Raw genomic sequence first — 27,002 nt, forward strand, 5'->3', positions numbered from 1 at the left:
GAATGATAATTTGAACAGCACTAGTATAACACGTAGCAATTTGGCATAGGAATAAGACAATATAAGAAAAACAGAGAAACATGAAAAACAAGTAAATTGGCGGCGCATAATTACTCGTCACCTCACATATACGCCGCTCACACGAATTTCACTTAGCAAATAATCTAAGGTTCCTAATTCCCTCAAGTCAGGGTTAGACACAACACTTACCTCGCTCCGAATGCCACTTAATTCTCAATCACAGCTTTTCCTTTGGAATTCACCTCCAAACCACTCGTATCTATTAAAAAATGACTCAATAATATCAAATATTTCTGAAGGAATCAATTATATTGCATAAATTAAATTTTCCAAATTTTCCTCCAAAAAGTCAAAAAATTGACCCCGGGCCCGCTTCGTCAAAAACCGAGGTTCGGACTAAAATTCTTTTACCCATTCACCCCCGAGCCCGAATATGTAATTAGTTTTGGAATCCGACCTCAAATTGAGGTCTAAATCTCCAAATTTCCTATTTTCTACCCTAACCCCTAATTCTACCATGAAAACTCTAGATTTTAGGTTGAAAATTCAAGAAATATAATGGGTATTTGAAAGAAAATGGTTTAGAATCACTTACCAACAATTTGGGAAAGGAGTGACTCTTGGAAAATCGTCCCTCACCGTTTGGTTTTTGAGAAAAATGAGTTTTTTGGCAAAAAATCCCGTTTTGGATTCTGTTAAGTGCTGGGCGACAGTGTTCATCGCGTTCGCGAGAGCACTGTTGCGTTCGCAAAATGTATGGCCTGCAGAGCCTTCGCGTTCGCGAGGCAGTGCTCGCGTTCGCATAGGTTACCCTTCCCTGGTCTTCACGTTCGCGATGAAGAAAATGCTGACTCCCCCTCCCCAGTGCCTAACGCTATGCGTTCGCGATGGGCTTGTCGCGTTCGCGAAGGGTAACGCCCCCATCGCTTCGCGTTCGCGACCAAGCCTTTGCGTTCGCGAAGAAGAAATCCTCAGCTACCCAGTTGACTCTTCGCGTTCGCGAGAGTACCTTCGCGAACATGAAGAAGGACATGCCAGAACACAGATTCTGCAGAAAAACTAGATTTTCAAAGTCCAAAACATCCCGTGGCCTATCCGAAACTCACCTGAGCCCTCGGGGCTCCAAACCAAACATGCACACAAGTATAAAAACATCATACGGACTTGCTCGCGCGATCAAATCGCCAAAATAACACCTAGATCTCTAAATTTAGCACCAATTCAAATGAAATTCTCAAGAACACTTTAAAACTTCTAATTTCTCAACTGGACGTCTGAATCACGTCAAATCAACTCCATTTCTCACCAAATTTCACAGACATGTCTAAATATCATAATGAACCTGTACCGAACTCCGAAACCAAAATACGGACCCGATACTAACAATGCCAAATATCAATCAATTCTTAAAAACAAATAATTTCCATACTTTTAAATTTTCATCAAAAATTCATAACTCAAGCTAGGGACCTCCAAATTCGATTATGAACATACACCTAGGTCCCATAATTCGATACGGACCTACCGGGACCGTAAAAGTACGGATCCGGGCCCGTTTACCAAAAATGTTAACCGAAATCAACTAAAATCAGCTTTTAAGGCAAAAATTCTTATTTTTATTAGTTTTCAACATAAAAGTTTTCCGTAAACCTGCTCGGACTGTGCACGCAAATCGAGAAGGGTAAAAATGAGACTTTTAAGGCTTAAGAGCACAGATTCTAGTTCTAAAATATAAGATGACCTTTTGGGTCATCACATTCTCCACCTCTAAAACAACCGTTCGTCCTCGAACGGACATAGAAAAATACCTGGGCTGGTGAAAAGGTGGGGATATCTACTCCGCATATCGAACTCGGACTCCTAAGTAGCTGCCTCAATAGGCTAACCTCTCCACTGCACTCGAACTGAAGGGTATCTCTTGGATCTCAACTGGCGAACTTGCCGGGCTAGAATTGCCACCGGCTCCTCCTCGTAAGTCAAATCCTTGTCCAACTGGACAGAGCTGAAATCTAACACGTGGGACGGGTCACCATGATATTTTCGGAGCATAGACACATGGAATACCGGATGAACTGAGGATAACCCTGGAGGCAACGCAAGTCGATAAGCTACCTCCCCCACTCTCTCGAGGATCTCAAATGGCCCGATATACCTAGGGCTCAACTTGCCCTTCTTCCCAAATCTCATAACACCCTTCATGGGCGATACCCGAAGCAATATTCTTTCTCCAACCATGAATGCAATATCACGAACTTTACAGTCAGTATAACTCTTTTTCCTGGACTGAGCTGTACGAAGTCGATCCTGTATAATCTTGACCTTGTCCAAGGCCTCCTGAACTAAATCTGTACCCAATAACCGAGCCTCCCCCGGCTCAAACCACCCAACTGGCGACCTACACCGTCTACCATATAATGCCTCATAGGGAGCCATCTGAATGCTCGACTGGTAGCTGTTATTGTAGGCAAACTCCGATAACGGCAAAAACTGATCCCAAGAACCTCCAAAGTCAATAACATAGGCGCGAAGTATATCTTCCAAGATCTGAATAGTATGCTCGGGCTGCCCGTCCGTCTGAGGATAAAATGCTATGCTCAACTCAACCCACGTGCCCAACTCACGCTGAATTGCCCTCCAAAAGTGCGAGGTAAACTGCGTACCTCGATCAGAAATGATAGACACGGGCACACCGTGAAGACGGACGATCTCACGAATATAAATCTCTGCCAACCGCTCCGAGGAATAGGTAACTGCCACAGGAATGAAATGCGCTGACTTAGTCAGCCTGCCCACAATGACCCAAACTGCATCGAACTTTATCTGAGTCCGTGGGAGTCCAACAACAAAGTTCATAGTGATACGCTCCCACTTTCACTCAGGAATATCTAACCTCTAAAGTAAACCACCAGGTCTCTGATGCTCACACTTTACCTGCTGGCAATTTAGGCACTGAGCTACATAGGCAACTATGTCCTTCTTCATTCGCCTCCACCAATAATGCTACCTCAAGTCCTGATACATCTTGGCAGCGTCTGGATGAATAGAATACCGGGAATTGTGGGACTCCTCAAGGATCAACTCACGAAGTCCATCCACATTAGGCATACAAATTTGCATCCTCAAAACTCCGTCATCTCAAACAGTAACCTGCTTGGCACCACCGTGCCGCACTGTGTCTCTAAGGACAAGTAAATGCAGATCGTCATCCTGCCGATCTCTGATGCGCTCAAACAAGGAAGATCGAGTAACTGTACAAGCTAGAACACGGCTGGGCTCAGAAACATCTAACCTCATAAACTGGTTGGCCAAGGCTCGAACATCCAATGCAAGCGGTCTCTCACTAACTGGAATATATGCAAGGCTACCCATACTGACTGACTTTCTACTTAAAGCATCGGCCACCACATTGGCCTTTTCGGGATGATACAATATGGTGATATCATAGTCTTTCAATAGTTCTAGCCACCTCCTCTGCCTCAAATTGAGTTCCTTCTGCTTGAACAAATACTGCAAGCTCCGATGATCAGTGAATACCTCACATGGCACGCCGTAAAGATAGTGCCTCCAAATCTTCAGCGCGTGAACAATGGCTGCCAGCTCTAGATCATGAACAGGGTAATTCTTCTCGTGAACCTTCAGCTGCCGTGAAGCATATGCAATAACCTTGCCACCCTGCATCAATACCGCACCCAGACCAATACGAGATGTGTCACAATATACTATATAAGATCCTGAACCTATGAGTAACACCAATACCGGTGCCGTATTCAAAGTTGTCTTGAGCTTCTGAAAGCTCGCTTCACACTCGTCTGACCACCTGAACAGGGCACCCTTCTGGGTCAATCTGGTCAACGGGGCTGCTATGGATGAAAACCCCTCCACAAATCGACGGTAATAGCCCGCCAAACCTAGGAAACTACGGATCTTTATAGCTGATGTGGGTCTAGGCCAATTCTGGACTGCCTCAATCTTCTTAGGATCCACCTGAATACCCTCTGCTGATACAACGTGACCCAAGAAAGCAACTGAACTCAACCAAAACTCGCATTTTGAGAACTTAACATATAACTGGTTGTCTTTCAGAGTTTGAAGAATGATCCGAAGGTGCTGCTCATGCTCCTCTCGACTGTGGGAGTAGATCAAGAAATCATCAATAAACACAACCACAAAGGAATCCAGGTAGGGTTTGAACACCCGGTTCATCAAATTCATGAATGCTGCTGGGGCATTTGTCAGCTCAAATGACATCACTAGAAACTCATAATGCCCATACCGAGTCCGAAAAGCTGTCTTAGGAACATCGGATGCCCTAATCCTCAACTGATGGTAGCTAGATCTCAAATCAATCTTTGAAAACACCTTGGCACCCTGAAGCTGATCAAATAAATCATCAATCCTCGGCAATGGATATTTGTTCTTGATGGTGACTTTGTTCAACTGCCGATAATCTATACACATCCTCATCGATCCATCTTTCTTCTTCACAAACAACACAGGTTCACCCCAGGGCGAGACACTAGGTCTAATAAAGCCATTATCCACCAAATCTTGCAACTGCTCCTTCAATTCTTTCAACTCTGGAAGGGCTATGCGATATGGCGGAATGGAAATAGGTTGAGTGGCCGGAGCCAAATCAATGCAGAAATCAATATCCCTGTCGGGTGGCATCCCCGGCAGGTCTGCAGGAAACACCTCTGGAAACTCACGAACAACCGACACCGAATCTATAGAAGGAACCTCTGTACTAGAATCGCGGACATAAGCCAAATAAGCTAGACACCCCTTCTCAACTATATGCTGAGCCTTCACATAAGAGATAACCCTGTTGGCAGAATGGCCAAGATTCCCTCTCCACTCTAATCGAGGCAACCCCTGCAAGGCTAAGGTCACCGTCTTGGCGTGATAATCTAATATAGCATGATAAGGTGACAGCCAATCCATACCCAGTATGACATCAAAATCAACCATATCAAGAAGTAGAAGATCTACACGAGTCTCAAGACTCCTAATGGTGACCACACACGAACGATAAACATGATCTACAACAATAGCATCTCCCACTGGTGTGGACACATACACATGAGCACTCAAAGAATCACGGGGCACAACCAAATAGGAAGCAAAATAGGATGACACATAGTTGTAAGTAGATCCTGGATCAAATAGAACTGAAGCATCTCTATTGCAAACTGAAACAGTACCTGTGATAACAACGTCAGATGAGTCAGCCTCAGGCCTGGATGGGAAGGAATAACATCGGGTCTGGGCCCCACCACCCTAAACTACGTCCCTAGGACGGCCTCTAGCTGGCTGGTCTCCACCTCTAACGGCCTGACCTCCACCTCTAACTGTCTGGCCCCTACCTCTGGCTGCCTGACCCTTGCCGCTGGCTGGCTGGGCAGGTGGTGCAGTAACTAGTGTCGGAACCATGGAACGAGAACTCTGATGCTGTGAGTTGCCCGTTGCCCAAGGGCAAAATCTAGGAATGTGCCTCGGATCACCATAAGTATAAAATAACCTCGGCTGCTGTGACTACTGACTCTGAAACTGACCCTGTCTACCTGAATAATCACCCTGATAACTCTGGAGTGGAGGTGCACTAATAAGAGCTGGTGGTACACTGTAGGCTGGCTGGTCGGAATAATGCATCTGAGGGCCACGACCACCTGAGGCACCGTGGGATGCCTAGAGCGTTGAATGAAATGGCCTGGGAGGATAGCCTCTACCAAAAGTACTCCTACCTCTAGATGAGGCACCGTTGAACTCACCGGAATGACGAGGCCTCTTGTCAGACCCCTGACCTCCCTGAGTAAGAACCATCTTACCTCGTCTGGCGACATTAGCAGCCGCCTGAAAAGAAATCTCACTCCCAGTCTCCTTAGCCATCTGCAATCTGATAGGCTGAGCAAGTCCATCAATAAACCTCCTCACCTTCTCTCTCTCTCGGTGGGAAGCAGAAGAATAGCATGACAGGCGAAATCCACAAAACGGGTCTCATACTGAGTAACCGTCATATCGCCCTGCTGGATATGCTCAAACTAACGGCGACGCTCCTCTCTCCATGTGATAGGCAAAAATTTCTCTATGAAGAGCTGAGAGAACTGGTCCCAAGTAAGATCAGGCGACCCAGCTGGTCTGGTCAACAAGTAATCACTCCACCATTTCTTGGCGGAACCAGTCATCTGAAATGCAGCAAAATCGACCCCATTGGTCTCCACTATACCCATGTTCCGTAGAACCTCGTGACAACTGTCAAGATACTCCTGGGGGTCCTCTGAAGGAGCACCATTGAAGTGAACAGGAAAGAGCTTGGTAAACCTGTCCAATCTCCATAAAGCCTCAGAAGACATAGCTGGCCCATCTCCGACCTGTGCCGTAATAACCGGCTGAACTAACCCGATTGGCTGAGCTGTTGAAGACTAATACTGGGGAGCTATCTACTCTGGAGCGGGAGTGGTAGGAGTCTGGGCTCCTCCTCCAGCCTGAGAGACTGCTGGTGCCATGGGAAATGCGCCAGTCTGGGCCACACTCTCCATAAGGCCCACCAAACGGACCAAAGCATCCTGAAGTACTGGGGTAGCAATGAACCCCTCCGGAACTTGAGCTGGTCTGACAGGAACAGTCTGGGCTGGAACCTCCTCATCAATCTCTATCTGAGGCTCCACTGTTGGGGCTGCTGCTCGGGCCCTAGGCTGAGCCCTACCCCTACCCCGGCCTCTGGCATGGCCTCGGCCTTGACCTCTGCCCCGCATAGGAGCTATCACTGGAGGCTCTGGCTGCTGCTCAGCTGAGGAAGCGGTACGTGTTCTCGCCATCTGCGAGAGAATAAGAGTAGAAGAGTTCAATAAGTATTGAGAAAGCAAAATCGCACGACAAGGAAGAATAGAAGTGAAACTTGTTCCTAAACTTCATAGCCTCTGGAAGATAAGCACAGACGTCTCCGTACCGATCCTCTAGACTCTACTAAGCTTGCTCGTAAATCGTGAGACTTATGTAACCTAGGGTTATGATACCAATTGTCACGACCCAAAATTTCCCACCGACAGGACCGTGATGGTGCCTAACATTTCACTTGCCAGGCAAGCTAACGTTATAGAATCATTAAACAAATTCCTTATTTTCATTCAGTAAATGACAATAATTAACTAAAATGAAATATAATAAGTGCAATATCATAAAACTGTATTAATTACTACCACTCAGATCTGAAGTCACAATTCAGGAGCATTCTAGAATTTACTACAAGTAATAGTCTAAAAGAAATATAACTGTCTGAATGAAAGAAAACAGTAGGGCATAAAAAGATAGACGGGGACTTCAAGGTCTTTGAATGCCGACAGATCTACCTTGAGTCTCCGGACAACGGACCAATAGCAAATCTCAATCAACCTGAGCCGGTATCAAAATTTGCACAGAAAGTGCATAGTGCAGCATTAGTACAACCGACCCCATATACTGGTAAGTGTTGAGCCTAACCTCGACGAAGTAGTGACAAGGCTAAGGCAAGGCACCTACAATCAACCTGTACAATTTAACAGTGTATATACAAATAGCAGGAATGAAGAACTAAACAGAAAATGTCGGGAGGGGAGATATACTAAGGGGAATATAGATAAAGAACTACAACAGAATGATCACTGGAGCAGTCAATATACCATGAATCAACAGGAATAATGAATACAGTAAAGAAAAATGCACGGCATCACCCTTCGTGTTTTTACTCTCATATCATGGCACGACATCACCCTTCGTGCATTAACACTCACAATATGGCACGGCATCACCCTTCGTGCATTAACACTCACAATATGGCACGGCATTACCCTTCGTGCATTAACAATCTTCCTCACCATAATGCAATGCATGAATAATAACATGGAGATAGCATAATAAGTACAAACCTTACTTCAACATTTGGTTCCATAATATCAATCTCAACTTTGAAATAAAAACTCAATTATCACCAGAAAATTCCGTAAACATGATAAGAATGATAATTTGAACAACACTAGTATAACACGTAGCAATTTGGCATAGGAATAGACAATATAAGAAAATAGAAGAAACATGGAAAACAGGTAAATTGGCGGCGCATAAGTACTCGTCACCTCACATATACACCGCTCACATGAATTTCACTTAGCAAATAATCTAAGGTTCCTAATTCCCTCAAGTCAGGGTTAGACACAACACTTACCTCGCTCTGAAGGCCACTTAATTCTCAATCACAACTTTTCCTTTGGAATTCACCTCCAAACCACTCGTATCTATTCAAAAATGACTCAATAATATCAAATATTGCTAAATGAATCAATTATATTGCATAAATTAAATTTTCCAAATTTTTCTCCAAAAAGTCAAAAAATCGACCCCGGGCCCGCTTGGTCAAAACTCGAGGTTCGGACCAAAATCCTTTTACCCATTAACCCCCGAGCCCGAATATATAATTAGTTTTGCAATCCGACCTCAAATTTAAGTCTAAATCCCCAAATTCCCGAAATCTCTATTTTCTACCCTAACCCCTAATTCTACCATGAAAACTCTAGATTTTAGGTTAAAAATTCAAGAAATGTAATGGGTAATTGAAAAAAAATAGTTTAGAATCACTTACCAACAATTTGGGGAAGGAATGACTCTTGAAAAATCGTCCCTCACCGTTTGGTTTTTGAGAAAAATGAGTTTTTTGGCAAAAAATCCCGTTTTGGATTCTGTTAAGTGCTGGGCGATAGTGTTCATCACGTTCGCGAGAGCACTGTCGCGTTCGCGAAGTGTATGGCCTGCCAAGCCTTCGCGTTCGCGAGGAAGTGCTCGCGTAGGCTACCCTTCCCTGGCCTTCGTGTTCGCGAGACATTTCTCGCGTTCGCGATGAAGAAAAGGCTGCGTTCGCAAAGGGTAACGCCCCCATCGCTTCGCATTCATGACCAAGCCTTCGCGTTTGCGAAGAAGAAATCCTCAGCTGCCTAGTTTACTCTTCGCGTTCGCGAGAGTACCTTCGCGAACGCGAAGAAGGACATGCCAGAACACAGATTCTGCAGAAAAACCAGATTTCCAAAGTCCAAAACATCCTGTGGCCTATCCGAAACTCACCCGAGCCCTCGGGGCTCCAAACCAAATATGCACACAAGTCTAAAAATATCATATGGACCTGCTAGCGTGATCAAATCACCAAAATAACACCTAGAACTCTAAATTTAGCACCAATTCAAATGAAATTCTCAAGAACACTTTAAAACTTTTAATTTCTAAGCTGGACGTCCGAATCACGTCAAATCAACTCCATTTCTCACCAAATTTCACAGACATGTCTTAAATATCATAATGAACCTGTACCGGAATTCGGAACTAAAATACAGACCTGATACTAACAATGCCAAATATCAATCAATTCTTAAAAATAAATAATTTCCAAACTTTTAAATTTTTATCAAAAATTCATAACTCAAGCTAGGGATCTCCAAATTCGATTCTAGGCATATGCCTAGGTCCCATAATTCAATACGGACCTACCGGGACCGTCAAAGTACAGATCCGGGCCCGTTTACCAAAAATATTGATCGAAATCAATTAAAATTAACTTTTAAGGCAAAAATTCTTATTTTCATTAGTTTTCAACATAAAATTTTTTCGGAAATCTGCCGGGACTGCGCACGTAAATCGAGGAAGGTACAAATGAGATTTTTAATGCTTAAGAGCGCAGATTCGAGTTCTAAAATATAAGATAACCTTTTGGGCCATCACATCTAGAGTTTCAAAGACATCGCTCATAAACCTTTTTAGGAGGAGTCGATGATACTTGAGATGCAGTTTTATTGAAATTGTGCCCAACCTCCTACATGGGCAACTTAATTACTTGTGTTAGATATTATGGCAGTGGAGTTGACAGTACGAGCTTGCCGTCTCTTCCATTCTCTATTCTGCTTGGTGAGCCCTGTTTCTTTTGTCTGTGGATTCATGTTTAGAGATTTTGCTTTATTCATTTATGTCCATAGAGGTTCCAGTAAAACTGCGGGGAGGTCTAATCATGTAGATGTGATTTATATTTTCTAACTCTCATATTCATTCCACACTTATATCAATTGGCCAAATGCCTAGTTATGTTTTGAGTTAAAACAAAGATTTTAACCAAATAACTCAAGATGGTATTTTTAATGTTTAAGTCATATCTCAAACCTTGAAATAATCATGAATAAATAGACAGGTTTAAGTGGTTCGCTCCGTATATGTTGAAGATACTAGGTGCCGATTGCGCTGGTCTTTTTGGGGCATGACAATTAGAAATATAGGTGGTTTCCTAATTTAAAAAAAAAAGACAGAAGAAGAAGGAAAGAAAAAATGTCTCCAAATATAATTGTAAAGGTCTTCTTTCTCAATCAACTGAAAATTGAAACAAAATACAATAAACATAAAAAGATACTGCACCCACTTTCTTGCATTATTTTGAGCAATTAATCAAATTACCATAAAATGGCTAGACTTAATTAAAGACTCATGCCTGCTCACAAGCCACCAGGTCCACCATAAAACATTGTGTGTTCCAAATAATCCCCACTAAATCTTACATCGTACAAATTAGGGGCGTCTAAATAAAATAGCAAGTCGCCTGTATCAATGTAATCACCCTTATCACTTAAAAGTGTAATATTTCTGCAATATCCGTCATAATTAACGTCTTTAATAGGTAAAAAGCTCGAACCCATAGGTGGTTCAGGTATTCCTGGTGGACTATATACGACTCCACCCCATTGAACGCTTGTTGCAAAATAGTCAAAGTCATCAAACACCTCTCGAGGCCAGAAACCAATTGGTGTATTAGTCTCTGTATAGAATAACCACCAGTTTCCTTCATTTTGGTCCTATTTTCAATAGTAAAAAATGGTTAACAAATAAAGGTCGAAATTGCTTTTATGCTTGAATTAATTCTTCTACTTACTTAAAGGTAGAATAAATAAAGAAAAGTTACCCAATTTATCGAAAGTCCTATCTCATATACTTTCCCTCCACGTTGTGAAACGATATCAAATGCTCCATCTATAGCTACTTCTGGATTTATAAGTACAAAGGCAGGACATAACAAGTTGAAACAAGCATTTTCACCATCCTGAAAGTATGAAAAGAAAAGTTTGAGGGAGCAAAAGAAGTTATGAATTATTTAAAAAGCTATCTAATCATATTAGTTAGGGACTTGCCTGGAAATGTATGAATAACCTAGTCGCGTTGTCACCATACAAGGTAGGATCAACCTAAAAAGCAAATATGAAATAATGTTATATGTAGGTGAAATGATAGCTCACTTCTTTATTTATGTAGATAGGAAAAAGAAGTAATTCACAATGAAAAGGTCAACTGACTTACTCTCCAACCGACTTGTATCATATTTGCTCCTTTAATTAGTTTCAATCGACATGCACTGTTTTGTTGACCTTCGACATGAGGATTATAGACATTAGTTGCCATCGCGACGGGCCGGGTCGTCACAGATAACCTCGAGTATTAGCGATTGCAAGCTGAAGAGAGTATATAATAAATGTAGGATCACTTAAATTTGAAATTTCTTCATGAAGAGCTAGGCTTGATTTCAACATATTTCTAATTAAGTGATTTCCTATATATTTAGCAATGTTTACATAATTTTATCAAGACTTATTCGAGCATGATGACATACCGTCGTGCTATAAACAAGATGTTCATGGATATCAGCGGCATGGCCAGAAATTCAAACAAGGGGATCCAAAAAATACTAAAGTGTCACACCTAAGATTTGAGCTCCTAATCAAAGCAATTTTTGGACCTCCTTTTCCACTTCACTAAAATCTTTCCGTATGTCAGAGAGATTCAACAATTTATATATAACCAAAAATAAATATTTTTTCCCTATTTGCGCATGCAGTACAAAAAACCATATAACCATGTCATTATGTTGTGTGTGAGATTGAATAAAACCAACCAGGACTTGTTGGACCATGACGTTGGCTATCAATTTATTAATGAAAAAGAAGATTAAACTAATGCAAAAAGGATAAAATAAAATAAGTTTAAATAAGTATGACAAATCATGATATGTACCTTGTACCCTTGCAAAGGTTTATATCTTCTCCTTTTTGAATAAATGGAATTTTCCTTCTGTGCAAAAGTAATATAAGATAATAATGTAAGATACGTTATACTAAAAAGCTAAACTTAGTTTGTGATAGGAAATGATTCTTCAGGATTTTGTTTATAAGTTACAAACTAGCAATACAATGATATATAGTGAAATATGAATTGTATTAGAACCAACTTTGTTAACTTAGAACAACATTCTTACATGAGTAAGTGAACTGTTGACCATGACATCTTCTTGTGAGGGCAAAAGTTTATGTCTAATAAGATCTTCTTTGGTGGTTCTTCTTATTGGAACAGTTCCAACAGGACAACCTCCAACTGGTAATCCTGTTCTTGGCAACCTTTGACTTGTTGAAATAGTTGAATCGCTCTCTTATTCTTGGCAACTCATTACTTGTCGATGTAGTTGAATCACTCTCTTTCACATACGAAGAGGGTTTCATCTGCTCATACAAATTTTCTTTTTATTATTCATCACTTATTTTCAAAATTGAAAAAAAAAATGATTATATTGGAGGCAAACCTGAGGATGGTAATTGTGATTCTTTAATAATGGATGATCAAATGCTGGTTGCTTGTAAAAGTCCACACAATCATATATATCGTCATATTTTGTCTGTTGGTAAAAAAATAAAAATATTAACGACTTACTTCGTATAAAAGAGAATTATTAACAATATAATGCATACGAAGTGGACATGTGTTATGGATCTACCATTTTTGCTTTTTAGACGCGTACCTTAATCGTTTTAATTGCAGGCTTATTTAGAAGCTTTAGTCGCTTCTCCAACTCTAAGTCTTCTTGACTTGGTAACTTTGTTCCTCGAACCCCAGCATAGCTCAAGCATAGAAAGAGCATCAACAAAAATTGTTCTATAATTCGTCGATTCATTATCATTTTCTACATCATAAAAAAAACGTTTATTCAGAATATAAACATTGTCATAGAAGATGCGTATAAGAAGAAAATTTAATTACTTTAGAGAAAAAGGGAGAATAATAATAAGAATAAGAAAAATCCTTGCTAGTCTCTAAACTGTATGATCTTCTATAGGCGATCAAGGTGAATTTTCGCCAAATTGTTAATCGTGGCAATAAATTTGGAATGGATCAATTTTTGCAAGCACTCCTAGCCCTCTTCTAAGCTTTTCAGTGAAGTATTGGGACCCACATACCCGACTAGTCTAGATTCGCATGGTGTAGGGCCCAGTGAAGGTTAGCGCTCCCTATTCTCAAGGATTGGACCTGATTTCTCCCGGTTAAGATGGAGTGATCTCAATCATCCCATTACACCGCTCGGTAATGTTTGGAACATATCATTCTAAAATAAAGCATAGAAGGAAAAACAAACGCAGATATATGTAGGTAGTGGAGAGTGCAAAGGAAAAAAGAAAAATGAAAAAAGGGAAAATGAGTATCTTATATGAAGACCAAACATTCATAAAATTCCAGATATATCAAACTAAAGTAAATGAAAAAAGAAGGACCAACACTTACTTGATTCACAAAGATTAAGTTAAAGTTGAATATTTCATTAGCAACTCTTGCCCAGGCTACTACTTTGACGATTTTATACATGGAATTTGCAGTGTTTTCAAATATACAAGTCAATAAATTTTAGTAATCCATAGGATAATTAAAGATTGCCAAATACTTCTATGTTTTTAGACACTTACTTTTTGTGGAGGGGGGTGAGAACAAATCCAATGACATTGCCATAACGAGATTATTTAATCAAAGTGAAAAAATTGTTCCAGTTTTGTAGATTTTTTTTCTTAATTTAATGGATATTGATTGACCTCTAGAAAAGCAAAGTTCATGAAGCCAATTTTAGAAACTCATCGATGAGTATTTATAATTTAATTGATCTTGAATGGTTTTCTTCTTTTGTTTTTAAGAGTTTGAAACAAATATTAACCTTAAATTGTTGTCTTATTTAGGTTTTGTTTTTTGCCTGAATTAGTGGAGTTTTCCCTCTGTGCAAAAGTAAGGTAATATTATCAGAGATGTTATACTGGGAAGCTAGATTTAGTTTGTGATCGAGTGAATCTTACAGTATTTTGTTAACTCTGTCCATACTATTGAAATTCAAAAACAGGAAAACGAAAATAGCAAAATGTGAGCACCTAATTTTTGCCCCACATAGGAAATTACTCCTAAAAATAATTCAAATTTTTTAAAATTATTTTTATGAATTTTAGAAGTTTTTCTTTATTTATTTTGTATTTATTCGCATTGCTTATGCATGTTAGGAATATCGTAAATCATAAAAACGTTCAAATCTTAATTTCATAGCATTTTAGATTTTAAATTACATTTTAGAATGTAATTACATTGTTAAATGCATTATATAAATATCTAAAAACCAAAAAAATGCATTCTTAGGTTAGTTAATTAATTATGTCATTAGTCAATTAGTAAAATATATATAATAATTTAGCCACACAAATTGTTTTAATTAAAATTTGAGTCAAAAGTGACTATTTTTGCAATTGTTTCAAGCTCATCCCTTTAAAAGCTCAATTCACCCCATAGTTGGCCCATACTCTTCTCTTAAAATACCCATCTCCCCATTCTATTAGAGGGGACCCTAATTTGGATCTCTCTTTCTAGAACACACACACACGAACCTTCCCCTTCTCCTTCTTCAATCTTTCGGCCGCCACCCCCATTCTCATCGACAGACCTCACTTTTTCTCTTCTAAAAAAATCCAGTCGATACACACACATAAATCCACATTAGTCTGACTCTATTTGACACTCGCTAAAAGCTGAAAAAATTAAAGGAAACTTAGAATTCTAAAGAAGTTTTGAAGAGAACCGATTTAAAAGCTCAACTTCTCTTCTTTATGGATTTTCTTGATGTTGTGGATGTTGCTTTGGTGAGCTGCTGTTGATTTCCGGTTTGTCATTTTTGACTTTATTTGGCTTTCTCTTCTACAAACTTAATTTTAGAGAAATTAGGTATGTGTCTTCTCATGTTTGTATTTTCAGCTTTGTCTTAATATGAAATCACAATTGGTACTTACTAACTGCTTGTATTTCTGCTCGTCTGAAGAATTGATTCATGTTTTAAACTATGGCATAAAATTAAGCTGCTTTATGTTTATAGAATCTGTTAATGGTTCCTTTAAGTTCAGATTATTGGGATAATATATATTGTTGTTACTTTGGACCCTTTTATTTATTTTTTTTGTTCTGTTTGAAAAATACCATGAATTGTTTCTTTATAGATGTTTCACGGTTTGGATCTGTTCTTGTCAATTTGAGTATATGTCATTGAGATGTTACCTTATCATTAAATTCATCCTTGTTCTTTGCCTATTTCGCGTGAATTATCGTTAGTAAGTTGATGTTCATTTGTTATGATTAAGATCCCAGTGTTGACATTGTTGTTCCTTGTTTAGTCATAGGAATTAATAATTTTTTTTAAATTTAGGTGGCTATGGCTTTGAAACAAAATAGAGGCTACATTTATAAAAAGAATAAAATAGCCAAAAATTAGAATTCTTAAATAAAAGGGGCTGTTATTTAAAGATGAGGCAAAATATCAGAACCTTACTAGCTAGTTTAAATTTGAATGAATGATTAGCCTTTAAATCAGAGGACTGCGAGCTATTATGTTAATATGAGCCCATTAAGAACAATGATGCACATCTTCTCCAAATCTTCTTTCCATAATCTATGACCTTTCACATGTTATCTAAAATTTAGGAAAATTAATTGACCCATGAATATTCGTAGTTGCTTTAGGCACGCTCTTAGTTAATTTATTATCGTGATTGTGTATACGTTCGCGTGACATAATTACGATTCTCAAAATAAATTCAGGTACACGTTCGCGTGACTTTGGCCAAACAATCTTAATAGCAATAAAGTGTTATTAGTTGTGTACACGTACGCGTGACATGACTTTGACATACCAAACAAAATGAGTACACGTATGCGTGACTCGTTTCAAGATAATTCCATAATCACGAATAATCAAGCAAATAAAAGCGGTAAAAGGTAAAACGCACATAGGTTCTAAAACATGTAATAATCCGTAATTAAAGCCAGGTATATGATTGTAAAGCGACCGTGCTAAAATCACGGAATCCGGAAGCACCTCACACCTTCTCTCAGGTTAACAGAATTCCTTACCCGGTCTTCTGTGTTCGCGGACTGTAAGATATAGTCAATTTTCTTGATTTGGGATTTAAAATAAACCGGTGACTTGGGACACCATAATTATCCCAAGTGGCGACTCTGAAATTAAATAAATAATCTCATTTCGAATAATATCACTTTAATGTTACTTTCAAATAATCCCCTACTATCGAAAAAAAGGAGGTGTGACATTAATCAACTTATGTTGACACCATTCCCTCCCATTTTATTGCTTTCAATATTGAAGTAGTATAGAGTTTTGTTATAAATAACTCACGAAATTTTTCTAGTGAAAACTAGGGCAAAAAAATTTCGTTTGTTTATTTTGTTTTGGTGTCTGAGCAGGTTTTACCTTGAGGCACAGGGTTCGAGATAATCAAAAGAAGAAGTCACAATCCAGAATAACAGAAAAGAAGAAAAGAAAAGAGTTGAACCCAAAGTGCAGAAGCGGAGAAAAGATGTGGACTGCTCAAGACATGATTGAGATCACAAGCTTTGCATGTCCCGTCTTAATCCGAAAAGCTGAACAAGAATGAACTAGCACCTGCAGCTAGCAAGCATCAAGATTCAGATTAGAGTCTGCATGAAGAACCAGCCAAGACTCAGGATCAAGCTTCAAAAGATTTATAGATAGGAGTCTTGTAACTCGTAGCTGATAGGTTTAGTTAGTCTTTTTCATTTTTGACTTTGGTGTAATAAGGAGCTCAGCAGCAGTAACATCAGTGAAATCACAGCTTCTCGGTAGTCCCAGCTACCAAAACTTCCAGAACTATACTGATCCGATTCCTTTATAGCCAAGGATATGTAGGCAACCTCGGAAATAAAGTTCGGTAAAACGTTTTCAAAATGCTTCCCATGGAGTATCCAAACAGGCAAAAATCGCTCGTATTTGTTCACTTTATCTTTGCCCGAAAACTCTTTATATTTTGAGCAAAGAGGGGCAGCTGTGAGCACATGATTTTTTCCCGTTTAAAATACTCCTACAAAATTCACAAATAGGTTTTTCTTAATTGTTTCTAATTTTATAGAATTTATAGATTTTTTTTAATTATTTGCATTTAGTTGCATTTTATGCACTCTTAATATTTTAATGACATGAAAATACCAAACATAATCTTCGTTGCATAACATTTTAGGTTTATTTGCATTTAGTATTTAATTAATGGAGTTAGTTACATTATTAAACAAAAAAACACAAATATATGGGTCATTTTTACATTTTTAGCTTTTAGTTACAAATTAATTAATTTCCTTTCATTAGCTTTAAGTTAATTAGTTGTTTAAATGGTAAAAATAGATAATTAAGTTCCATTCTACAAATTAGATTTTCTTTAGGTTTTAATTAACTTTAGTAGGATTTTAAAAATCAAAAAAAAAAAAAAGGAAAGAAAGAAAGAAAAAAGCTTGGTTTAATTCCGGATTGGGCCACAACCATTTTTAGTGGCCCAATTGCCCCCAAAACACCCCAATTCCACCCCAGCCCAAACCCCAGTCCGGTCCAACTGATTATTCTTGATCCAACGGCTCGCAACTGATTATTACCACCCCATTTAACTGTCCTAATGCCCCCCTAAAACCCTAGAGAATCATCCCAGACCCCTCTCATCTCCCTCTCTCACCCTCAACCCTTCACCATTGGCCGCCGCCCACCAGAAATCGCCTACGGCGGCGGCCCACCTTCAATCACCTCCAAATTTTTACCAGACAACCACCATATCCCCCTCATCTCATATCTCCATTCCATTTCACCATAAGACCACCCAAATTCCTTGAATTTCAAATCTGAGAAAATTTTAAAACCCTAATTTTGCCCCTTTCTGTTTCGCCGGCGTTTTTTTTCTAGTTTTGACCCAAAACCTACATCAGTCGATCGTTCTTAACAAGAACGATCGATTGATGTTGATTTTAGTTCATTCCAAAAAGCCATCGGATTGTCGTCCATTGGCAGTGACCGGCCGACCAAGTTTCATAGCCATCCCAAGTGGCGACTCTGAAATTAAATAAATAATCCCATTTCGAATAATTTTACTTTAATTGAAAAAACTCTCTATCCCCTACCCCTATATGAAAAAAGGAGGTGTGACAGCTCTGGCAACTATGGTGGGGAATCAACCTAGAATATCTCGTTCAGGGTTCAAGAATTCAAACTTGTTAATATGATTTTTACTTGTCTTTATTGATTGTTGATATTAATGTATTTTGTGGGCCTAATGTGCTAGAAAAACTAAGAGTGAGGTAGGATAGAAAATTCACCCGGTTCTGAAAACTCCGGTATTTGAAAATGCCTCAAAACTCTGCCAAAACTTTTTTAAAAAAAAAGAGAAAAAGAAAAAAAATTGTCAATAATATGTTTTTCCAATTATGTCAAAACAAATCATACTACGCGGGTCTGATTCTCACCGGATATGAGATACGTAGGCAAACCTCATCGGTTCCGGTCTCAATTTTCAAAAAATCCAAAAATAAATAAAATATTTTTCATTAATTCCTTCTTTAGAAGTCTTTTCTTAGAAAATTCCAAACAAATAAAAAATTATTTTTTACAACCCAAGAATATTTTCCTTCTATTTTGAAATCTTTCATTAAAAAAAAAAAAATCAATCAAAATCCAAAATATGTTTTTCCCTTCTTCAGAAGTATTTTTCCAAAAAAACAAAAATTAAAAAAAAAATCAAAAACAAATATCAAAATACAAAAATATTTTTATTCTTTAGAAGTCTTCTTTCGCAAATGTCATAAAAATTGAAAGGTTGAAGTCCAAAAAATACTTTCGCTTTTAGTCACAAGTTCACTTTCGGAAATTATAAAGAAAACTCACAAAGTTGTTTTCCCCTAAAATTAAAAAAAATAATAATAAAAAATCCAAAAATAAATATTTTCTTTCTTGTTTAGAAGTCTTTCTTTCGAAAATTTTAAAAAATAATAATAAAAATCAAAACCAAAATTCAAAAATATTTTCTTTCCTCTTTAAAAGGCTTTCTTTCGCAAAATTCCCAAAAAAGATGAAATTCAAAAAATATATATTCTCTTTCTAAACGCTTTCATTGTCTAAGTGTTATAAAAAAGTAAAAAAAAAAAGAGTTTGTTTATTTACTCCATTCCTGATTTTTCTGAACTACGTAATGATCTGATTCCATCATAGCCTTAAATTTAATTGAGTGAAAAATAAACTGAAAAAAAAAAATTTGAGTTGAAAAGAAAGAGAAGAGTGACAAAATAAAAGAAAAAAAAAGAGCGACAAAAAATAAAAATAAAAGAGTGACAAAAATGAAAAGAGAAAAAGAAAGTGACAAAAAATAAAAGAGCGGCAAAAACAAAATGAGAAAATCAAGATTGATTAAAAAGAGGCAGAAGTGAAAGAAAAGAGGTACGGAGTGAAAAAAGGGTTAGTTTAAGGCCGAGATAAAACATGCAACCGTTCAAACACATGGTAGAAGCGTTTAACTGTTTAGGTGCATTGCATCCCAACATGAGATTCCCTATCTGTTAAGTGTCTCAAAACTAACAAGGTTGTTGGGTGTGCAAATTAGCCAGGTTCTGATCAGGTGGTTGATTTTGTTGGTAATCTGGCTTCCCATCCTTACTTCACTAGATCCAAAGGAAAGGTTCCTATGGCCTCCGAAAATCATCTACCAATTATCGATCCTGAGGATAGCCTAGCACCGGCTATTCCGCAACCAGAATCAGCAGCTGCTGAAGAGAATAGGATGTTGCGTCTCCGCATATTGCAAATGTGGGATGCCTGGTTATCACGACCCAAAATTCTCACCTTCGGACCGTGATGGCGCCTAACATTTCACTTGCTAGGTAAGCCAACGTTAGAATAATATTAACCAATTTTTAATTTTTTTATTAATAACAAAGAACGATTGCGGAAGTAAAATCTGAAATATAGTGAATAATCCATAAAAAAATAACGGCATCGAAATACCATCCCAGAATTTAGTATAATATATACACGAGCTTCTAGAATAATATAAATAAGGGCCTGAATAAAATAAACTGTCTGAAAATAAAAACACAGCTAAATTAAAGTAGACGGGGATTTCAGAACTACGGACGTCGTGCAGTTATATCTCAAGTCTCCTCTGAGTAGCTGAAATTCGAACAAGTCTATGGTACGCCGCTGGGACCAACTCCAAAATTTGCACAAGAAGTGCAGAGTGTAGTATAGTACAACCGACCCCATGTACTAGTAAGTGCTGAGCCTAACCTCGATGAAGTGGTGACAAGGCTAAGGCGGGTCACTTACATTACATGTACGCAATATTAGTAATAACAACAATAATAAAAATAAATCAGGTAACTCATTTATAATAATTGAAGCCAATTCAGCAGTCATAATCAATTATCATTTCCACAAATTCTGTTGCAGCATGCAACCCGCTCTCACAATATATTCACATTCAATTCTGTTGCAGCGTGCAACCCGCTCTCATAATATATTCATTTTCAATCCTCTCATATAATTATTTTTAATCAAGTATATATATATATATTGACTTTTAAATAAGTCTATTGCAGCGTGCAATCCGATCCCCCAATATAGACTTTTAAATAAGTCTATTGCGGCGTGCAATCCAATCCCCCAATATTGACTTTTAAATAAGTCTGTTGCGGCGTGTAACCCGATCCTCCAATATGGACTTTTAATAAGTCTGTTGCGGCGTGCAACCCGACCCTCCAATATTGACTTTTAAATAAGTCTGTTGCGGCATGCAACCCGAACCTCCAATATGGACTTTTAATAAGTCTGTTGTGGCGTACAACCCGATACTCCAATATATCCATTTCAATCAATTCTTATGAAAGAAATTTCTAATAAATACAATAATTAATATAAAATTATAAGACAACAACCATACAATAGTTATGATTTAATTATGAAACAAACAATGACAAATAGCAAGTTATTATGGAAATCAAGGAGAAAATAGGCAATTTAATATTTAATATACTAAATGTCAAACAAAAATTAAGACACATAATTCAAATAGCATGTAACAATTAATGCAGCAATTCAAGAATTAATATTTGACAAAGAATAGGAGAGAAACAATTTTTATAACAATTAATTAGTGATTTAAAACAATTTATGATTTTTCAAGTAAGTAGGCAAACAATTAATTTGACGACGTATAGACACTCGTCACCTCGCCTATACGTCGTTCACATGCATTTCACATAACAAATAATTTAAGGGTTCTATTCCCTCAAGTCAAGGTTAACCACGACACTTATCTCGCTTTGCAATTCCAATCAATTACTCGACAACAACTTTTCCTTTTAAATTTGTCTCCAAAAGTTTCAAATCTATTCATAAATAATTCAATATACTCAATACGAATCATAGGAATGAATTCCATATGAATTTACTAATTTTTCGGATAAAAATTCAAAATTTATTAAAATATTCGACTGTGGGACCCACGTCTCAAATCTCGAAAAAACTTACGAAATTCGAACACCCGTTCCGATACGTGTCCAACCATACAAATATCAAATTCCGATGTCAAATGGACCTTCAAATCTTAAATTTTCGTTTTTGGAAGATTTTATAAAAATCTAATTTTTCTTCCATAAATTCACGGATTCATGATATAAATGAGTATGAAATCATGAAATATAATCAATATAGGATAAGGAATACTTACCCCAATGTTTTCCCATGAAAATCGCCAAAGAATCGCATTACCCGAGCTCAAAAATTAGAAATGGTTGAAAATGGGTCGAAACCCCATTTCCAGAACTTAAGTTCTGTTTTTCAGATTTTTATTCATCGCGATCGTGGAAATTCATTCGCGATGGCGTAGAACAAAATTTGCCCAGGTTTGTTTAACACTACGCGATCACGTATAAGGCCATGCGATCGCAGAGAATAATTTCTCAGCCTTACGCGATCGCATACAGGTTTATGCGATCGCGTAGCACAATTTTGATGCTTCAGCTTCTGCTTCTTTCCTTCTTCGCGATCGCAACTTTAAGCTCGCGTTCGCAGCGCACTGGGAGCTATCCTTTCGTGTTCGCATGCCTATATTCGCGAACGCGAAGAGTAAAACTCACGGCTTAAAATTTTCTCTTCGCGATCGCAGGAATGGCTTCGCGATCGCGAAGCACAATGCACCAGATGACAGCAGAAGCTCAAAAACCAGATTTTCTAAGTTCAAAATCATCCCGTAGCCTATCCGAAACTCACCCGAGCCCTCGGGGCTCCAAACCAAACATGCACCCAAGTCCTAAAATATCATACGAACTTGATCGAGTGATCAAATCGCCAAAATAATACCTGGAACTACGAATCGGACATCAAATCAAAGGAAGTTTTCCAGAAAACTTTAAAACTTATATTTTCACAGCCGGACGTTCGAATCATGTCAAATCAACATCAGTAATTTCTTAAATATCATTAAGCTTTTAAGCTTTTAACTTTTAATCAGAATTCCATATCTCGGGCTAGGGACCTCGGAATTCGATTCTGGGTATACGCCCAAGTTTCAAATCATGATACGAACCTACAAGAATTGTCAAAACACTGATCTGAGTCCGTTTGCTCAAAATGTTGACCAAAGTCAACTCAGTTGAGTTTTAAAACTCCATTTCACATTTTAATCCATTTTTCTCATGAAAACTTTCTTGAAAATTGTACGGACTGCGCACGCAAGTCGAGGAACGATAAATGGTGCTTTTTGAAGTCTTAGAACACATAATTACTTATTAAATTTAAAGATGATATTTTGGGTCATCACATTCTCCACCTCTAAAATAAATGTTCGTCCTCGAACGGAGTTAGAAAAAAGTATCTGAGCTGGTGAATAAGTGTGGATATTTACTCCGCATGTCCGACTCGGACTCCCAGATAGATGCCTCTACCGGCTGACCTCTCCATTGCACCCGAACTGAAGGATAACTCTTAGACCTCAACTGTCAGACCTGCCGGGCTAGAATAGCCACCGGCTCCTCCTCGTAAGTTAAATCTTTGTCCAATTGGACTGAGCTGAAATCTAACACGTGGGACGGATCACCATGATATTTTCGGAGCATAGATACATGGAACACCGGATGAACCGCTGATAAACTAGGTGGTAATGCAAGCCTGTAGACTACTTCACCCACCCTTTCAAGAATTTCAAAGGGTCCGATATACCTAGGGCTCAACTTGCCCTTCTTTCCGAACCTCATTACACCTTTCATAGGTGAAACTCGGAGCAATATTCTTTCTCCAACCATGAATGCAATATCACGAACTTTACGGTCGGCATAACTCATTTTCCTAGACTGAGCTGTGCGAAGTCGATCCTGAATAATCTCGACCTTATCCAAGGCATCTTGTACCAAATCGGTACCCAATAACCGAGCTTCTCCCGGTTCAAACAAGCCAACTGGCGAACGGCATCGCCTTCCGTATAATGCCTCATATCGAGCCATCTGAATGCTCGACTGGTAGCTATTATTATAAGCAAAATCCGCAAGTGGCAAGAAATGATCCCAAGAACCTCCAAAGTCTATAACACAAGCGCGAAGCATATCTTCTAATATCTGAATAGTATGCTCTGACTGTCCGTCTGTCTGTGGATAAAATGCTGTACTCAACTCCTCCCGCGTGCCTAACTCATGCTGTACAGCCCTCCAGAAATGTGAGGTAAACTGCGTACCTCGATCTGAAATAATAGACACGGGCACACCGTGAAGGCGGACAATCTCACGAATGTAAATTTCAACTAACCTTTCTGAAGAATAGGTAACTGCCACTGGAATGAAATGTACTGATTTGGTTAACCTGTCCACAATGACCCAAACTGCGTCAAATTTTCTCTGAGTCCATGGGAGTCCAACAACAAAATCTATAGTGATACGCTCCCATTTCCATTCAGGAATTTCTAACTTCTGAAGCAAACCACCAGGTCTCTGATGCTCGTACTTAACTTGCTGACAATTCAGACACCGAGCTACATATGCAACTATATCTTTTTTCATTCTCCTCCACCAATAATGTTGCCGTAAATTTTGATACATTTTGGCGGTACCTGGATGAATAGAATACCTGGAACTGTGTGCCTCTTCAAGAATTAATTCACGAAGCCCATCCACATTAGGCACACAAATACGAACCTGCATTCGCAGAACTCCATCTTCCCCCACAGCAACCTGTTTGGCATCATCGTGCCTCACCGTGTCCTTAAGGTCAAGTAAATGAGGATCATCATACTGCCTCTCTCTGATGCGCTCATATAAAGAAGACCGAGGGACTGTTCAAGCTAGAACCCGACTGGGTTCTGAAACATCTAACCTTACGAACTGATTAGCCAAAGTCTGAACATCTACAGTTAATGGCCTCTCACTAACCGGAATATACGCAAGACTGCCCATACTCACAGCCTTTCTACTCAAAGAATCGGCCACCACATTGGCCTTTTCGGGGTGATACAAAATGGTGATATCATAGTCTTTCAACAACTCTAACCATCTTCTCTGCCTCGAATTAAGATCATTTTGTTTGAACAGTTGCTGAAGGCTACGATGATTAGTAAATACCTCACACGAGACACCGTAGAGGTAATGCCTCCAAATCTTCAACACATGAACAATGGCTGCCAGTTCTAAGTCACGAACATGATAATTCTTCTCGTGAACATTCAACTTCCGTGATACATATGCAATTACCCTGCCATATTGCATTAATACTGCACCAAGCCCAATGTGAGATGCATCACAATATAATATATACGATCCTGAACCTGTGGGTAATACCAACACTGGCGCCGTAGTCAAAGCAGTCTTGAGTTTCGAAAAACTCAACTCACACTCGTCTGACCATCTAAATGGGACACTTTTCTGGGTCAGTCTGGTCAATGGGTTTGCTATAGATGAAACCCTTCCATGAACCGACGATAATAACCTGCTAAACCGAGGAAACTCCGAATCTCTGTAACTGAAGTAAGTTTAGGCCAATTCTGAATAGCCTCAATCTTCTTAGGATCCACCTTTATGCCTTCTACCAATACAACATGCCCCAAAAAGGCAACTGAGTCTAACCAAACCTCACATTTTGAAAACTTGGCATATAACTGATTATTCTTCAAAGTGTGAAGCACACTTCGAAAATGCTGCTCATGCTCCTCTCGACTGCTGGAGTAAATCAAGATATCATCAATGAATACAACCACAAACGAATCCAAATAAGGCTTGAACACCCGATTCATCAAATTCATAAATGTTGCTGGGGTATTTGTCAACCCAAATGACATCACTAGGAATTCGTAATGCCCAGACCGAGCCCAAAAAGCTGTTTTAGGGACATCAGATGCCCTAATCTTCAACTGATGGTAACCAGACCTCAAATCGATCTTCAAAAATACCTTGGCACCCTAAAGCTGATCAAATAAGTCATCAATTCTTGGCAGCGGATAATTGTTTTTGATAGTGGCCTTGTTCAACTGCCGATAATCTATACACATCCGCATAGAGCCATCTTTCTTCTTTACAAATAATACTGGTGCACCCCAGGGCGAGACACCGGGTCTAATGAATCCTTAATCAAGCAAGTCTTGCTGCTCCTTCAATTCTTTTAACTATGGCGGGGCCATACGGTATGGTGGAATAGAAATGGACTAAGTGCCCAGAGCAAAATCAATATAGAAGTCAATATCTCTGTCGGGTGGCATCCCCGGCAAATCTGCAGGAAATACTTCTGAAAATTCACGAATAACTGGTACTGAGTCCATAGAAGGAACATCCGCACTGGGATCGCGAATATAAGCCAAATAGGCTAGATACCCTTTCTTTACCATACGCCGAGCTTTCATATAAGAAATAACCCTGCTGGCAGAATGACCAGGGTTTCCTTTCCACTCTAACTGAGGTAACCCCGGCATAGCTAGGGTCACTGTCTTGGCATGACAATCCAATATAGCATGATAAGGGGACAGCCAATCCATACCCAAGATGACATCAAAATCTACCATATCAAGAAATAGAAGATCCACACTAGTCTCAAGATTACCAATAGTAACCACACACGAACGATAGACATGATCTATTACAACAGAGTCTCCCACCGGTGTAGATACACATACAGAAGCACTCAGAGAATCACAAGGCACAACCAAATATGAAGCAAAATAGGAGAACACATAGGAATAAGTAGATCCTGGATCAAATAGAACTGAAGCATCTCTATGGCAAACTGGAATAATACCTGTGATCACAACATCAGATGACTCGGCCTTAGTCCTAGCTGGAAAAGTAGAAAATCGGGGTGGGGCCCCACCACTCTGAACTGCGTCCCTGGGACGGCCTCTAACTGGCTGGCTTCCACCTCTAACGGTCTGACCTCCACCTCTTATGGCCTGACCTCCACCTCTAATGTCCTGACCTCTACCTCTAATGGCCTGACCTCCACCTCTAGCTTCCTGACCCCTACCTCTAGCTGGCTGAGTAGGCGGTGAAGCAACCGGTGCCGGTATGATGTCACGAGAATCTTGCCGAGATCTGTTACCCTCCAATCTAGGGCAATACCTCCTGATGCGACTAATGTTCCCATACTCATAACACCCATCCTGATGCCGTGGCTGCTGAAGCTAATCCAAATGGGCCAGATAATCACTGTATTAACTCTAGAGAGGCGGTGCACTGATAGGAGCTGAATGTGCACTAAATGCTGGATGTCCATAGTAAGGCATAATAGGACCGTGACTCCCTAAAGCACCGGGAGATGCATGAAGTGCTGAATG

General features: G+C 39.1%; 1 protein-coding gene across 1 annotated transcript; it reads right to left on the minus strand.

Annotated features, from left to right (window-relative positions):
- Positions 1-10,517: 10,517 nt before the first annotated feature.
- On the minus strand, positions 10,518-11,475 carry LOC107764814 (protein neprosin-like). The gene is made up of 4 exons (XM_016583410.2): positions 11,374-11,475; positions 11,208-11,261; positions 10,982-11,119; positions 10,518-10,874 (listed from the first exon to the last, which is right to left on the minus strand). Exons 1-4 carry the CDS (start codon positions 11,473-11,475, stop codon positions 10,518-10,520), a joined length of 651 nt encoding a protein of 216 aa, XP_016438896.2.
- Positions 11,476-27,002: the final 15,527 nt, after the last annotated feature.

This window comes from Nicotiana tabacum, chromosome 14 (genome assembly GCF_000715075.1).
Source record: "Nicotiana tabacum cultivar K326 chromosome 14, ASM71507v2, whole genome shotgun sequence".
Classification (NCBI taxonomy): domain Eukaryota; kingdom Viridiplantae; phylum Streptophyta; class Magnoliopsida; order Solanales; family Solanaceae; genus Nicotiana; species Nicotiana tabacum.